The sequence below is a fragment of the Ambystoma mexicanum genome, chromosome 12 (genome assembly GCF_040938575.1).
Source record: "Ambystoma mexicanum isolate Mex_15411 chromosome 12, UKY_AmexF1_1, whole genome shotgun sequence".
In the NCBI taxonomy this organism is placed as follows: domain Eukaryota; kingdom Metazoa; phylum Chordata; class Amphibia; order Caudata; family Ambystomatidae; genus Ambystoma; species Ambystoma mexicanum.
The window spans coordinates 1,161,533,018-1,161,549,055 of NC_090936.1; the positions used below are offsets into that span (position 1 = coordinate 1,161,533,018).

The 16,038-nt window shown below is 48.4% G+C and overlaps 1 protein-coding gene across 2 annotated transcripts in view; it reads left to right on the forward strand.

Annotated features, from left to right (window-relative positions):
- Positions 1 to 16,038, forward strand: part of GNS (glucosamine (N-acetyl)-6-sulfatase) — a 465,071-nt gene that overhangs the window by 424,783 nt on the left and 24,250 nt on the right. Inside the window, exon 14 of one of the 2 annotated variants that reach the window (XM_069629768.1) lies at positions 46 to 2,811. The exons of the other annotated variant lie outside the window; for it this stretch is intronic. Coding sequence (XP_069485869.1) covers positions 46 to 124 — 79 coding nt within the window. The 3' untranslated portion in view covers positions 125 to 2,811. Of the gene's footprint in view, positions 1 to 45; positions 2,812 to 16,038 lie in introns of those variants that run through there. 2 annotated transcript variants of the gene reach the window in all.

The window sequence follows — 16,038 nt, forward strand, 5'->3', positions numbered from 1 at the left end:
GACTCCTATTAATCACTCTTCCCCCCCCCCCCTTTTTCTTTGCAGTTACAGGTTTGACCCACGGCTAATGTTCATGAATCACAGAATGCGAATGCCCAGGTTCTCCCAACAGCCCTTAAAGTAGCATTGATCAGACTCCAAACCATTTGATGCCAGGTTGGGCTGAACCAGGCTGGTTACCAAGGAACCCCATCTAGAGTACCCCACAAATTGGTTTTTCATCTGGAAGATCTATTTTGCTACACACAATCCTCTTTACCTCCTGCAATGTAAACGTATAAAAGCAAATGAATATTTTCCTGGTTTCAAGCTTGGCCACAACAAAACCACATTTCGAATATTTTGCATCACCAACTGGGCATGACTTTTTAATCTTTGGAAATTCACGTAGCTAATAGTTTAACCGGGTTCAAACCATGCTCTTGGCAATGGCCCACTCATTTGTATGCGGACGAATGGAGCCCGTCACCAAGCATAAAGAGTCTGCATTAGTTCATCAGCAGGCAGTCTAATGCCAATGTACCTACAGCCCACAGAAATGGAGTGGCCTTCTGTGAAACTACTGTATTGCCCCACACCGCGCAAGCAGCTTCTGCACTGAACATCATCACCCCATAAGAAGCCATAACCTTGAACTTACAGCGATGGAAGACTTACCACTGACTAATGTTCACTTTAGAGCACTGAAAGCGTTGAAGCAAGTTTTCACCTACTCAGCGCAATGTCTTTTAGAAAAGTAACCTGAAAGATGTCTGATGTTAAACGTTTATGTCAAAGGAGAAAATACACACAGTTGTCAGTGGTATTGGCAAGTTAGCACATCCTTTTCACGCCAGTTGGTCTCATGACCACTCCTCCCTCGCCCGTTTGTGTCACTCCCAGGTTGGCCTCCTGGCTTTTATACACTTGCTCATGGAAACCATTTGGCATGTAAGAATACTGTTCAAAGGGGTGTCCTCCGTGCCCCAGTTTTGTAGTACAGAATTGTGTAATCTATGTAGGCATCTTCTATAAGCCTGATCAGAAGGGTTCATTAACCTAGGAGTGATATACTTGCCTTACAAGCACTCTTCTTGGTGAATAGTTTTAAATAGTTCACTCAGATAATACATGATTAGTTTGTAGTTTCAGAAAGGTTTTGATCTTTGTTTAATCAACTGTTAAATCACTGTTTTGTTTCAAATTGCATATGTACGGACGGATGAATGAATGGCAGTTTCTGGTCTGCTTTAACAGAACACTACTTGGAAAGAATGTGGCCACTGCACGTTTAATTAACCAATCTATTTACATTGCAATCAATTGCATTTACATTGAGTGTTCTTCTTTTAGATTAAAGGGAAATGCCTACTGAATCACTTTTTGAAATGTGCCCCCCCCTCGTACCACCTGAGCTTTCTGGGGGCTTCTCTGTCTTTGTTTCCATTAACCCAAGGAACAAAATGTTGGCATTTATAAAGGCATTATCACGTTCCAGAAAGTGGAATACCCACAAGAAAGAGAATGAGTCCCTGCCTGCCTAGGTCTAATATTGTGGATGGGCTCATATGTTAAGCCTGACCTTTGTGAACACAGGATTTTTTTAAAGTCTGTGATAATATACCCCTCAATTGCTCCCTGGCACCTTGGAATGAGAGGAGAATCGGACCCCAAAAATGAACATCTTTCTTTATTTGTGGTTGCATGTTATTTCTCCTTCTAAAATTTGCATCTTTATCAATGTTTGTCCTAGTAAGATATGTTGTACGGAAACAGTGTCCTGCAAATGAAAACAGAAAAGCTATGAAAGCCACTAGTAAAGTACAAAGAAAGCACTGAACGCAAATCACCCCCTGGCAAGTGAATTGAATTCCTGCAATGTTTTTATCAGAAATGTCTGGCCTGTAAAGATTACATGTTTTGTCTTGCCAGGATAAGAAATGGAAATGCAAAATGTATTGGCTTTGTTAAACAGCTCAGAATCCCATCTTGTGATCTTTTCATTGGAGTTCAGGTTAAATTGGCGGTACTGTATCTGAAAGATTAAATACATGAGTATTTACGATAGTCTGGCACTAGTCTTAGTGCTCTGGGCATTGAAATTTTAACATTTGCACTTTTGCACTCATTTAATAAAGATTATTGGTGGAAACTGGTTTGTTAAAAAATAGATTCCATTGTAGACTTCATTCACTCTTAAAGAAATTAACACTACATTGTACTCCTTGTTATTTGTTGCCCCGGTGAATATTTTTTAGTTCTGCCTAAAGGACAACAAATGCAGCCGGTCACCAGTTTTAATTAACTGTGTGTGGGCTGAAGATAATCAGCACAGCCTACACCCACATAATTGAATATACACCTTGAATTACACCTCACATCGCAATGTGGATTTCCAGTCTGGCTCGATATGAAAGAGGACTCAATGAGGATCTGAAGATGAAGCTCCAAAACCAATTCTAGCGGAAATGCCAAAGGACGTGCAAAGGACTGACATCCACAAAGCAATGTATTCACGGAGTCAACAACCCTCCAAACCTGCACGAAAAAATTGACACTGCTAATGAGACTGAATGCCTTCTCACAGGGCACTGTATATACATTTAGAAATAGAAGCATGTGCGCACTGATTTGCACTTGCCACCTCTCACCTCTGCCACCTCATCCACCCGTCTGATATTCTTTTGTGTAAAGGTGTGCTCAAGTATCAATTTGTACAGCCATGAGCGCTTGTGTACTACACAACCATTTTATTAACTTGTTAGAACAGTGCCCTTGTGACAACCCTACTCACTGATGCACTTTTTAAAATAATAAACTGTTATTTCACCATCTGCCTCTTGTGGGTTTGTTAAAGAAAACTAGTAATCCTGTACCACAAATATGTTTCTTTTAACCTCTGCATGTGGCCTCTGCCAATGTCCATTCTTGGACTCACAGTACATTGGTGCTGCTTGAACCCTGGAGAGCCAAAGGTTGCAGACCCCTAGAGAAGATTGTGTTACCCACCAAAACGAAAACCTTGCCTTGCCTGGTCCCAAATGTCAAGTCTACAGGAAATCCTTAAGTGCTGGTCTTCAGAGCAGAACCAGGGGTCGTTTTGAAAGGATAACGTGCATAATGAAGAGAATGACAAGTAGCCAGATTTCTCAACCCAATGCCCTGTTGTTCCTTTTTGATGGTTGGAGTTATATGCTGGGACCCTTCATCTTCACATGTAGTTTCAGATGGCACAAATGTAGCAGTATGTGCCCTTCTGAATGGCGGATCCCAGCAGTGCAGTCTAGCCAGTAGACTGGCGTAGTCTGCAAAGTTAGAACAATGGCAATAAGCCAAGCTTAGTTCCTAGATCAGGTTTCCTGTGAGCTACATCGACACTCCCTGTGAAGCCCAGGGCTGTACATTGCACTCTAAAGGACGTAGAATATTATTGTTGAAGCATAGCATTGGTGTGACGACTGCACTTGTGAGAGCTGAAATGAAGACTTGATGGCGTGGTCACATCAACTGCAAAGTTGCTTCTACGGATGATGTTTGGCAGAGGTAGTATTACACGGCACCTGGGATGTGGTCACTTTATCTTCAGCCAAGTAGTGAATGCCTTCCATCTCTGAAATCATTCTGTACTGTACCATTGCTCATGTTGGCGCTGAGGTTTGTGTATGCTGGATTGATAGATTTGGTGAGAGTTGGGAATCTGTCATTGAGAGCCCACATTTAAACAATAGTCAGGTTTTTGAAATCTTCAAACCTCGATTTCCAAAACCTTTTTTGCAGTTTTGCCCTCTCCTCAGCTTTGATGCCACTTATATGGCACACCATTGCATAACAATATAGTGCTGAATCACAGACTCCATACTTGTCTCTTTGTTTTGCCCCAATACCTCATTGTGTTACATATTACTTTGTTGGTTTATAAACAATGGCTTCACTAACCACATATGAAATTCCCCTTACTAATGTTTATTGCATGAACATGTTGACAGTGATGTTCTGTTTGCTGCATGGGTTACAACTAGTGTGGGTTTGTAGGAGACACATATTTAAAAAGTCAGATTTTAAGGTGTATTATTAAGTAGGGATAGATTTCTCCCTCTTTTCTTTTAGAGAGGCGGCGCCTCACCGTCATCCTAGGAACAGCACCCCCTGATAGGGACAGGGGGTGCTTCTACCCAGAGATAGTTGTAGCGGTTTCAAAATTGACTCTGGCTCAAACTAATGTGCACAAGACAGTGCTACAAAACCTGTTTTTGTGTGTTACAAGTAATTCAACCAGTCCTGTTTTCAAATTGCATTTTCTTAGTTATAGATTTCCTTTTATTAGCAGCCATGGACCCAAGGAACAATCAACCGGCAGGTCATAAGGAGCCAGAAGGCGTGGTTGCATGTTCAGCAGTGCATCAAAAATGCACAGCACTTCACAAACATTTGATGTACACTAACGAAGTTAACGTTTATTGCTTAAGGAGGAACTTTCCCCTCCCCACTAAAGCACTCCCTTGTGCACCTTCTCCTGAAGAAGCCTTCTGCAGATCCTTACTCTCCGGCAAACTACCGCTTGATCTCAATCACTTCTTTCCTAGGCTAACTCATGGAAAATCTGACCATCTCCCAGCTTACTCTGCATACCAAATCTGTTGGTCGTCTCCATGACCATCAGTCTGGCTTTAGAGCAGCCAACAGCATGGAAACTGCTCTCCTGAAGACCTGCTCTCAAATCTCGACTCTAGCCTCCCTCCCGTCCTGGTCCTCCTTAATCTTTCCTCTGCAATCGACACGTTCTACCACGCCATCCTGATCACTCATCTGCGTGACTACCTGGGCATCACGGACCAGGCCCTAGCTTGGTTGACCTACTTCCTCTCTGATCGACCCTCCCTGGTCCAACTGGGGTCCTTTCTCTCCATCACCTCTCTCCACATGTGGTGTTCCCCAGGGCCCTATCCTATCACCCTGGCTCTGCAACCAGGCACCTCTGGCCCATCTCATCTCTACCAACTTTGTGTTATGCGGATGACACTCAGTTCTCCGTCAGGCTCTCCTCAGTCTCCTCTCTCGTTCATTCCTGATTGTCTATCCGCAATTCAGGATTGGTGTTCCTCTAATGATCTCTGCCTGAATGCCAGTAAGACGGATCCTTCTCATTGGGACTCCGGCGTTCACTCTGGCCACCCTCTTTAAGACTTTACCTACGCCTTCCTGCAAGGCAAAAAACCTTGATGTCATCTTAGACTCCACCCTTTCCTTCTCTCCTCACATCAGACATCTCTAAGAAGTCCTGCTACCCGCTGCACCTTCTCAGAGCTATTCTTCCTTTTCTCACTTTTCCCCAGAAGCTCACAGTCTCCAGAGCCCTGGTTCTCTCTAGACTGGACTATTGCAACAGCCTCTTTCTAACTCTTATTGCCTCTACTCTTCGCCCCTCTGCAACTCATGCAGAACAGGACTGAGAGACTTGTCCTTGACCTCAAGCCTAGGGATCGTATCTCTTCACCCCTGAAATCTCTCCTCTGGTTCCCGGTGGCTGCAGGTATCAAGTTCAAAACCCTATAGATTGTCCACAAGGCTTTCTCGAGCTGGGGACCACACTAAAGCCAACACTCTCTTCCAAAAGCACTTTCCTTCTTGAGCTCTTCGCTCATCCACCTCCAACTCTTTGAGGGTCAGACGCTTCTTCTGGCAGAGAGTGGGGATAGATCTCTCTCCTCGGCTGGCGCTTCCCTCTGGAACAGCGTCCCTGCCTCTCTCAAACTTGAGCAGGACCACATCAGGTTCCGAAAGCAACTCAAGACCTTACTTTTCACTTCTGCTTTCTCTCCCCTGCTGATGTTCTTGTCTGCTACACTCAACTGTTTGCCTAGCCTCTCTCTGAACCGTATGGGGACCAGGCTACTTCATGACCAGTAGCCCCTGCACCGCCTCCACGCACTAGATACTGTACCTGCAACCCTACAGTCACCTGCCTCCTTGCACTTACTTGGAACTGACCACCCCAGCGGCACTTACTTGCGCTTTGCTTATTGCACTCCCCCTTTCCCTCCCCCTGGCACTTATCCTCACCCTTGCACGATCTGAATGACATAAGGCCTAGGTAAGATCGTTTGTTTTATTGCCCTTTGTCTTCCCCTTCCTTGTTGCACCTAGAAACACTTGTGTACAGGCGTGTTAATGACTTGACATGACATATATCATAAACCGTGTTTGGTGATTACCACCAAAATGCAGACCGTGGCTTTGAGAGTTCAAAATGGTACTTCTATACTTGTGAATTTACTAAATGGTTTTTATATTATGTTTAAAAGACAGAGGCCATCAAATAGTTCTCAGAAGAGAATACAGCCCTAGCACTTTCAGGCAAAAACACACAAAAAACACTGAAACCTAGATTTATTTTGGTCAGGAATCAAAGGGTGCAGAGAACAATGAGGGTGAAGGCACCATGCTTCAGGTAATTGGCTGTAGCTGAGCAGGACCTTGCTGAGAAAGGGGCACCTGCACCGGTGTTCCCTCCTGTTGGATCTAATGAGTTAAGTGGCGGCTGCCGGAACTGCAGACATCTACACAATGTTTAGCTCAGCGGGTTGCATCTTGATCTTGGAAGATATATTTTCTAGCTGCAAGGTATGCATCACTGCAGCATAAGGAAGGTTTACACTTGCGTATTGTGGACTCAAGCCTTCCCGTGGATTGTGCAGTGCATTGTGGGGAGAGAAATCATTTTGGCTGCATGATATCCAACATCACATGATCAGGACGTCCCAAAAGTCAGTAGGTTCCCCCTTTTCCAGGACACCAGAATCATGGTTTGAGGGTAGGGTGGGACGCAGTGCTGAAAAATACAAATACCTGTTGTAGCTGTTCAAAATGTCTGGCAGAGTGCACATTGGCATATGTCCTGAAAAGTGTGAATCGGCACAGTGCATTGTGTGTGATGTAGTACTGAAACAGAATCCAGTACCATATTTTGCAACAGAGCAGAAACAGTGCAATGTGGTAGATGGTGGGCGTCGTTTTCCTGAATGCAGTATGTAAATGACATGTATAAATCGTAGCAGAAGGCGCAGGCTCATTCCGCACACCCTACAATCGCATATAACACAAACACTATTGCACATCACCTCTGCCATAAGAGTGCAGCTACTTTTAACTACAATTCGAACTGTAGCTTAACGTATACCTATCTCCTTTAAACTCCCACCTCACTTAGTCTATAGTATACCTCTGCTGCGCCCATACACACTCCATTTAGACATGGGTGACTAGCAGGGTCTTGCCCACCCTCCCAGAACTTTAATGGCTGACATACATACATACATACATACACACATGAACCCCTCCCCCCTCCCCCACCCCCTTCCCTCTTTTTGGACTCCAGTCCCTCTGAGGGCGCTCAACCAAAAGCAGGATGGGTCCATAATTATGGTGAAAGGTGCTATAACAAATGACCAAAAGAATGACTTCTTCAACACAGTTTGATTTTAGTGGATTTGCATGGTAGAGTAGGGTTGCCAATCGCAATTTGAAATCCACCAGCCTCTCCGTCCACTTGCCACTTTGATGTTGAAGGAGATGCTCTGGATTCTTGTGGATCTGCCTGTTTTTTGTACTTGTTAAGAACAGGCGGATTCCATAGGTGCCCATTGAAGTGCCTCCTACCATCCATAGCAGAAAGCACTTAGGATTGTTTGCATGGCAAAGTGAAAAAATACCCAGAAACCTGGGACCGCCCATATTCCCAAGAACGATTACCACTTTGGTATAATGAAGAGACGCATATTAATGTGTCATTCATTTAATCGGCCCCTGCCCCATCCCAATGCTGCAGGAATGGCAGGTGTACATCACTGGTGGTCTCTGACTCATCCCTGCCACTGTATTGCAGATGAGAGAGGTGGTATTCACTAAGACACCGCTATCAGCCTTAACGCACAGGGATAACCTGCAGGCTATTAAGGACATAAACGAGCTGTGATCAAAATGACATCACTACTCAGCAGTGACACACGCAGGTGCATTAGACACAAAGCACGTACGCAGCCATCACAAAGATACACGAACAGTAGGTCAAATTGCACTTGGACATGAAGAATATGCTTGCATCTACTAAGTTAGAAGACACTTATTATTTTCTATGTTGAAACGCAAGACGTACCGGAATAGACATGTTTGCTTATGCATCATGCGACTACTATGAGTGGCGATATAAAACTAGATGGACAGCGCAGCCACATGTGGATGAATGGGAGACAGAGGAGAAGCTGGTTGCTGTGTTAGTGGAAAAGCCCAAGGCAAACAGCACAGACAATAAAAGCACAGGTGTGCCAAGACTACATGATAAATGAAGGCTTGAATCAACACCCAAAAGTACAGGCGATTCCAGTTCCCAGGCAGAGACAGTCTTCTTAGATTAGCAAAGACACAGTTAATATTGTGTTCTTCTGAGCGTGAGGAGCTGCTGCCACGAACTGCTGTGCTGTGCTGTCCTGTCACTTTAACTGCAAGGACCTGCCTACAAAACCACAACTCTCGCGCGGTGTCAAGGTGCAGAGTCAGTGTGCCTCAGTCAGCCTCTGTCTGCAAGATGACACCCACCGCAAAGGGCGGCCCAGTGACTTGACGAAAAACGCTACAACATCGGCACATGCTGAACTCTTGGACTGCGATGAAAGCGCAGTCAGCTGGCCTGGACAAGGTAAGCAAATGAGTCGCGATGTTACAGCCCCAGTAAAAAGATATGTTATTAACACTGATAACCTCAGACTCTTTGATGGCGTGTCCCCTTCCTACAGAAATAGAAATTGAGAGCGAGAGTGGAGATGGAGGGGGCAAGAGCGCCAGACGAATTTCTGAGGATGAACCTACTGGGCCTACCCCAGTAAAAACAAAAGTAAACACACTGCTATCGCCACTTGATCTCAAACCGGTATTGCTGACAGCAGAAGCGGAGACTATACCTAGTGGCAGAGTCTCCGATGTTTACTTTTCGCCTTTCAGCGTTACTGACGCAGAACTAATTAGCATGTCGAATATGGAAGCTTCACTTGCAACGTCGATAATGACAGTTTAACAATGACCGCTGAATGTCCCCAAACAGTTTCACAAACCTCAGGTCACTGGCGTAGTGAACCCGGAAAAAGCCGACAATGCTAAAGACACAAATTATGATAATCAGTTGACTTACTCGCCAAGAACATACCTGGAGGAACGAAGGAATGAAACCAAACGAGACCAAGAAAATAAATCTGGAGTTACGGCAAAGTCAACAGACGATCTACAAGAATATGCTGGCAACGAACAATTTATGGAAAATCGAGATCAAAGTACATGCCTCGACCAGACTGCCCTTGAAGGGCGACTGCTCCAAAGGCTCATGGAGGACTATGAACTGGCAAACAAGAAGTTGGAAGCTAGTTAAATGCCAATCCAATTGCAAAATCAAAATGCACGAAGAATTGCCCCAATTGACTCGGATATATATAAAGATAATGAAGAGCGTACTGAAGTCTCAAGTCAAAGTAAAATTATGGCAAGCTTAAGAACTACAGTCAATTTAGACAGTGACATTTCGACTGAGGTAAGACCAAAAAAAGACTGCAAGCTCAAAATACGTTTCGAATCGGTCCCCATTCAAAGGGCCAGAAATTTCGACTGTAAATGCCAGTACGCCATGTCCAAAGCCTAAAAAAGTGCATGTAGAAGACTTTAGAACAAAACAACTGAACAGACAAACCTCACAGGGTGAAAATCAAAATATGGAAAACACAAATGTTACTATGGGTGGGTCTGATCGACCAACAGACAGCGGGTCAAAGTCCAGCCTATCTTCTGCAGCCTCAACCCAAATACACAATAACGTTTTGGCTGCATCATCACTCGCCATGATCCCATTTGTAAAACTCTACGAGTCTCTTAATGAGGCAATTAGCGACCAAGCCGCCATGCTGATAAACCTCACAAATAAAATGGAAAAATTCGATCTTTTCACTGAATTTTTACAAAATAAATGTAAACGAAGCAGACCTGTCTGTCCGTTGGCAAGAACGTCTAGGCGATCTTGCCGCGCACCATCATTGTTAAAATGACAATTTATCTGAGGGTCTTTCAGAAGCAGTGAAATAGATGTGTCACAATGGGGGACCCACGACATTACAACAAAAGTATCTGCAAGTGGCTGCTGTACAGAAAGTTATATTAAGCAGTGAGATATGACAACCGGTAATACCCCAAAACGCCTCATAAATTCTTGTTGTTGGAAAGGTACTTACTAGCAATGGATCTGTTTTGATTGACAACTCAACAATACCTCAGCAAAAACCAGTCCCACGAAAGGATGATGTTTTGAGGGGGCACATAAATCCATCAGAAAACGCCTGGTTATACCTGGATCAGATACGGAGCAGCCGAGCGACGGTGATAAAATTGCTTTGCAAATCTTGACTGATGACACTCCAGTTATTAACAGCAACATACATCCCTCATTTGGCATATTTACTGGAGCAGCTAAATAAGAATCGAGAAGGAGATTAGCTTAATCCCAAATAAACCACAAACTGGTGAACTACCATCTTCAAAAAGGACAGGAAAAAAACAAATCAATCCCCCCCCCCCTTGCCCCAACATCAAGAAATGTATCAGGAACTTGCCAACTCTGCCTAAAAGTGGCTTGTTTGAAAGATCAGGTCACACAAAACTACTGAATCCAGACATGGCACTCGTAAGCAAAACATCAAACGGAAGCCAACTAAATGAAAATAAATTACTGAATAAACAAAGGTGAATTGCCTTGGCCTCGGATGAAGAAAGTCGAACCTCCATACTCTCCTCACCGGGATTAAATCTGTGCAACCTTTCCACATACTCGATTGACAAGGAGGTTTCAGTGGAACGATCGCCACAAAATCAAGTTACTCAACGACAAGAAAAACCTCAAACCTCAGCCCCTGTGATAGTGTGCTTTGAGAAGTGGCGAAACCATTGGGAATAAACCAAACAATCAAACTCCTGCACCTGATTCTAAGGGGGTAATTCATAGAATTTGGCGCACAAGTGGCGCACGCGGCTTGCGCACAGTGTGCGCGTGCGGCAGTCTGCGCCAGCCGCGTGCGCCAAAACACATTCAGGCGCACAGCGTATTCATGGATATCAACATCCATAACCAGACGTGGCGCAGAGTGGCGCAGCGACCCTGCAGCAGCGTCAGTTACGCCCCCAAGAACGCCCCTCGCGCAGGGAAAAGCCATCAAAATCCCCAACCCAGCGCAAAGGGCAGCAGCAAACGCAGAGCGGGGAGCATGTATTTCAGGGGTGTGCGGGTGTTTCCACATGCGATTGACCTGGGTACGTGTATTTCAGGGGTGCGCGAGAAAGTCTACACGCGATTGGCCTGGGTACGTGGATTTCAGGGGTGCGCGAGAAAGTCTACACGCGATTGGCCTGGGTACGTGTATTTCAGGGGTGCGCGAGAAAGTCTACACGCGATTGGCCTGGGTACGTGGATTTCAGGGGTGCGCGAAAAAGTCTACACGCGATTGGCCTGGGTACGTGGATTTCAGGGGTGCGCGAGAAAGTCTACACGCGATTGGCCTGGGTACGTGGATTTCAGGGGTGCGCGAGAAAGTCTACACGCGATTGGCCTGGGTACGTGGATTTCAGGGGTGCGCGAGAAAGTCTACACGCGATTGGCCTGGGTACGTGGATTTCAGGGGTGCGCGAGAAAGTCTACACGTGATTGGCCTGGGTACGTGGATTTCAGGGGTGCGCGAGAAAGTCTACACGCGATTGGCCTGGGTACGTGGATTTCAGGGGTGCGCGAGAAAGTCTACACGCGATTGGCCTGGGTACGTGGATTTCAGGGGTGCGCGAGAAAGTCTACACGTGATTGGCCTGGGTACGTGGATTTCAGGGGTGCGCGAGAAAGTCTACACGCGATTGGCCGGGGTACGTGGATTTCAGGGGTGCGCGAGAAAGTCTACACGCGATTGTCCTGGGTACGTGGATTTCAGGGGTGCGCGAGAAAGTCTACACGCGATTGGCCTGGGTACGTGGATTTCAGGGGTGCGCCTGAAAGTCTACACGCGATTGGCCTGGCTACGTGGATTTCAGGGGCTCGCGGGTGGTTCCACACGCAAAAGGGCCTGTGCGAGTGGGGTAGTGTATTACGTGGGTGTGCGGGAAGTTCAAGACGTGAATTGGCAGTGTGGGTCCTCCCAGGTCTCCCCTCTACCCCCTCCACGACCTCTGCAGGCAGCCCACACCACAGGGGACTACCCTGCAACCCTGGTCATGTCCCGCAGGCAGCCCATCCACCATGGGCATGTCCCCCAGCCAAGCCACATGTCCCCTTGCACCCTCACCCCCAGCAGTGCAGGGCACCTGCCAGCAGGCCCCCACTCATGTCCCACTCATGTCCCCTTGCACCCCCACCCCCCAGCACTGTGGGGCACCTGCCAGCAGGCCCCCACTCATGTCCCACTCATGTCCCCTTGCACCCCCACCCCCCAGCACTGTGGGGCACCTGCCAGCAGGCCCCCACTCATGTCCCCTTGCACCCCCACCCCCCCAGCACTGTGGGGCACCTGCCAGCAGGCCCCCACTCATGTCCCCCTGCCCCCAGGTCCTGACAATACTCAATCATGGCAGTAATGGGCAGCATACCCAGCACAAACACCCAGCCAAGGATTGCATCCACCCACATAGTAAATGCAATTACATGATACAAACCCAATGGCAAGTATGTAAATGAACACATGTCCGTCACACACACATACACAATGGGTGCAAGTGAATGTCAAAACCCATATCATGACATGAATGAAACCAATGAGAAAATACCACAAGTGAAAGTTATAATAATATGTATTCAAGATGAAAATGAAGTAAACAAATCAAACATACAACAATGGGGATAACAAAAGAAATGGTCCATGTCCGAGAACTAATGTAAAAATCCAAAAAACAAAGGAATCCAAAAACTAATGTTGTCCAAAACAAAATCATGGTGAAGAAAAATAAGGAAAAACCATTGCCTCCTGGTGAACACAAATATAAATCAAAAAAATGTTTTTTCAAAAATCCAACTATACACAAGAATATTCCAGGGTCCATGAGCCCAACACTATAAATGAAACCTACTACTGCCTAATGAAAAAACTATATACAGAAAAGTGGCCATTGTCCGAGCGGTCCAAAAACATCTAAAAAAATAAAGGAAACCTAACACTAACTAACTAAAGAACTATATACAATGGCAGCGGGCAAGTCCTGCGGCTCACTCTGTGATGTTGCTGGCCAGGGCATCATCGAACTCCATGTCGATGTCCTGGAGGCGGGACTCTGTCCTGGCCCCGAGGTCTCGCAGGGATAACCCCATGTTCACCTCAAACTCCCTGCGAGCTTCCTCGAGGCACTCAGCCCGCCTCAACGCCCGACGCATGGAGAACTCCGCCCTGACCATGGTGAGCCGCTCCTTTTCCGCCCGCTGCCGCTCCGCACCTATCCGCTGGACCAACTGCTCCCACACGGAAGACACTATCATCCCAGGGTTCCCCTGCCCTCCGGCCGATGCCTGCCCCTCTGATCTTGATGGCCCCGAGTCATGATGCCTCCCACGTCGAGCCTGCTGCTACCTCCGACGCCACTGCCTCTGCCAGCACGACGGCATCCAGGCTGATGGAAACCACCGACGCCGTCGTGCACGTGCCCTGCCCGATGATGCCGTCACATCCTCCATCTGCTGGGGTCCGGTTGCTGTGTTGTCCACCCCTGCTGGACCTCTGACTCCCGACTGTGGCAGGGATGGGATCCCCACCGAGCTGGCTGCATTGGTCAGGGCAGGTCCACAGGGGGCCCTGGTGGCATCTGGGCCGGAAGACGGCAAGGAGAACGACTGGCGTATAGTCTCCAGAGAGGTGAGAGAGGGCCGCCAGATTGGCCGACACATGCAGGAAACCCCCGAACATGGCCGATCCCAATTGGGCCACGTCGGCACGGTGCTCTTCGTGATGACGTGCGTGCTCCTCCTGGGAAGCGCGCACGGCATCACGAATCACAGCCGTGCGCATCGCGACCCCAATCAGGACCTTCTCCACACGGCCAGGGGTCCCCTCGTCCGCAGGTGGAGGGGAGTCAGATGACATGGACATCCCCTCTACCTGCGGACGGGCCTGGGACGGGGCATCCCTGCTGGTGCAAGGTGGTGCACCCACAGGTTCAGGGACAGCGACATGCACAGGCCCCTCCACGGTAACCTGTGCTGCCTCCTGCCCCTGGACTGCACCACTTGCACCAGCAGGGATGCCCCCACCAGGCCCCATGTGCGCCTCAGTGGCGGCCTCCTCCTCCTCTGTGGAAACCACCAACCTGGATGGCTCCTCGCCGTCTACCGCCGTAGCAGGCCCCTGTGGGGGCTCACCCACCCCTTCCGCTGCAGCCGTGGGGGCATCCCCGCCGCCTTGCTCCACAGCGCCGTCTCCGCCCTCTCCTTCACTAGCCGCTGCGTAGAGGGAGACATAGAACACAAGCATCAGGGTACTGTACAATGGTCCCCTAGACAGGAAGCAATAGCAGATGAGTGCCACTGTCAAAGTACACTTCCATCATGTCACACCACAACACATGTTTCAGTCCAGGCAAAACACACACAGTGACAGTCATGGTGCGTGCCATGGACATTTCAATGCATGTCCAATGGACTCTCGAATCATACAATGTAATGGGACTCACATGCATCATGGGTCATGCCTATCACATGCACACACTTCACCTCAGTCACATCCATCTGGCCCCGTACACCCCAATCACAGTGCATACAGGGATGACTAGGCTGCATCAGTGAATCTGTACATTGTCACAGACATGTGTCATGTATCCATGGCACTCACAAGTCACAGACACGCAGGTCAGGCACACAGACATGGATACCACATATGTATCTGGCATCAGCACCCATCCCTCGCCCCCACCCATGTCCAGGAACAGAGACTGCCATGCTCTCATGTGTGCAATCTGCACAGGGCTCCCCATGTCGCATTCAAACACATGCAACAACCGTGCGGTTCACACATTACAGGTCGCACATGCATTACCATGATGTCCCTGCACACATACATGCGTACATGGCCTATGTCGCACATGCAGGCAAGTATCAGACAACCAGCACACTGCAACATGCCCTGTCTCACACAGCAATGCTTGGCCACTTACCGCTCAACTCCAGACAGGTCTCCCTCTCAAGGACCTGGGCGTGGAGCGCTGGGTGTGCGCGTTCCAGGACCCTCAACTGGATGGAACTCATGCGGCCCCGGCCCCCTTCCACGAGGCGCCGGGCCTTCATGAGGGTCCTGGACCTCAAGTCCTCCCAGCGCTTCTTGACCTTCTGGATGGTGCGGGTTGCCACCCCCTCCGCGTTGATGGCAACCACACAGTCGGCCCAGATCCTCTCCCGTCCTTCCCTGTTGGCGCGGGACGATCCGAAGAGGGCATCATACTGCCCCAGGACTTGCTCCACCAGGACACCAACTTCGGTGGCAGTGAAGCTGGTGCCCCTCTGCCCCTCTGGCCGGGGGTTGCCACTGGTGTCAGATGTGGATGTGCCCGACATGGCAACCCCAGGGGCAGGAGTGGGTGGGCAACTGGGTCCTGGGGCTGGGCTGTGGAGCGATGTTATTCGAGTCGGGAGTCTTCTGTACCAGCAGGGGTGGACACAGCAACTGGACCCCTGCAGATGGCTGATGTGCAGGCACCAAATGGCAGGTGGCAGCAGGCAGGCAGGCAGCAGCAGATGGCACGTGGGAGGCTGCTCGGGGCACTGGGGGGCAGTGATTCAGCCTTCTGGGCAGGAGCGTGGTCTTCCGTGTGTTTTCGCGTGGCCAGCTTGATACGGAGTGATTTGGCACGTGAAAATCCTGCACATCAGCGTGTAATTCGAGGAAAGGCCCTTAGCGCGTAAGCGCGTCAGCACGTGTACAAGATTTCATTGGCCCAAAAGCCCTTACAGTGTAAGCGCGTCTGTGACGTTTCGCGCACGGGCGTTGCCCTGGCAGGGCTTGGAGATCCCGCGTG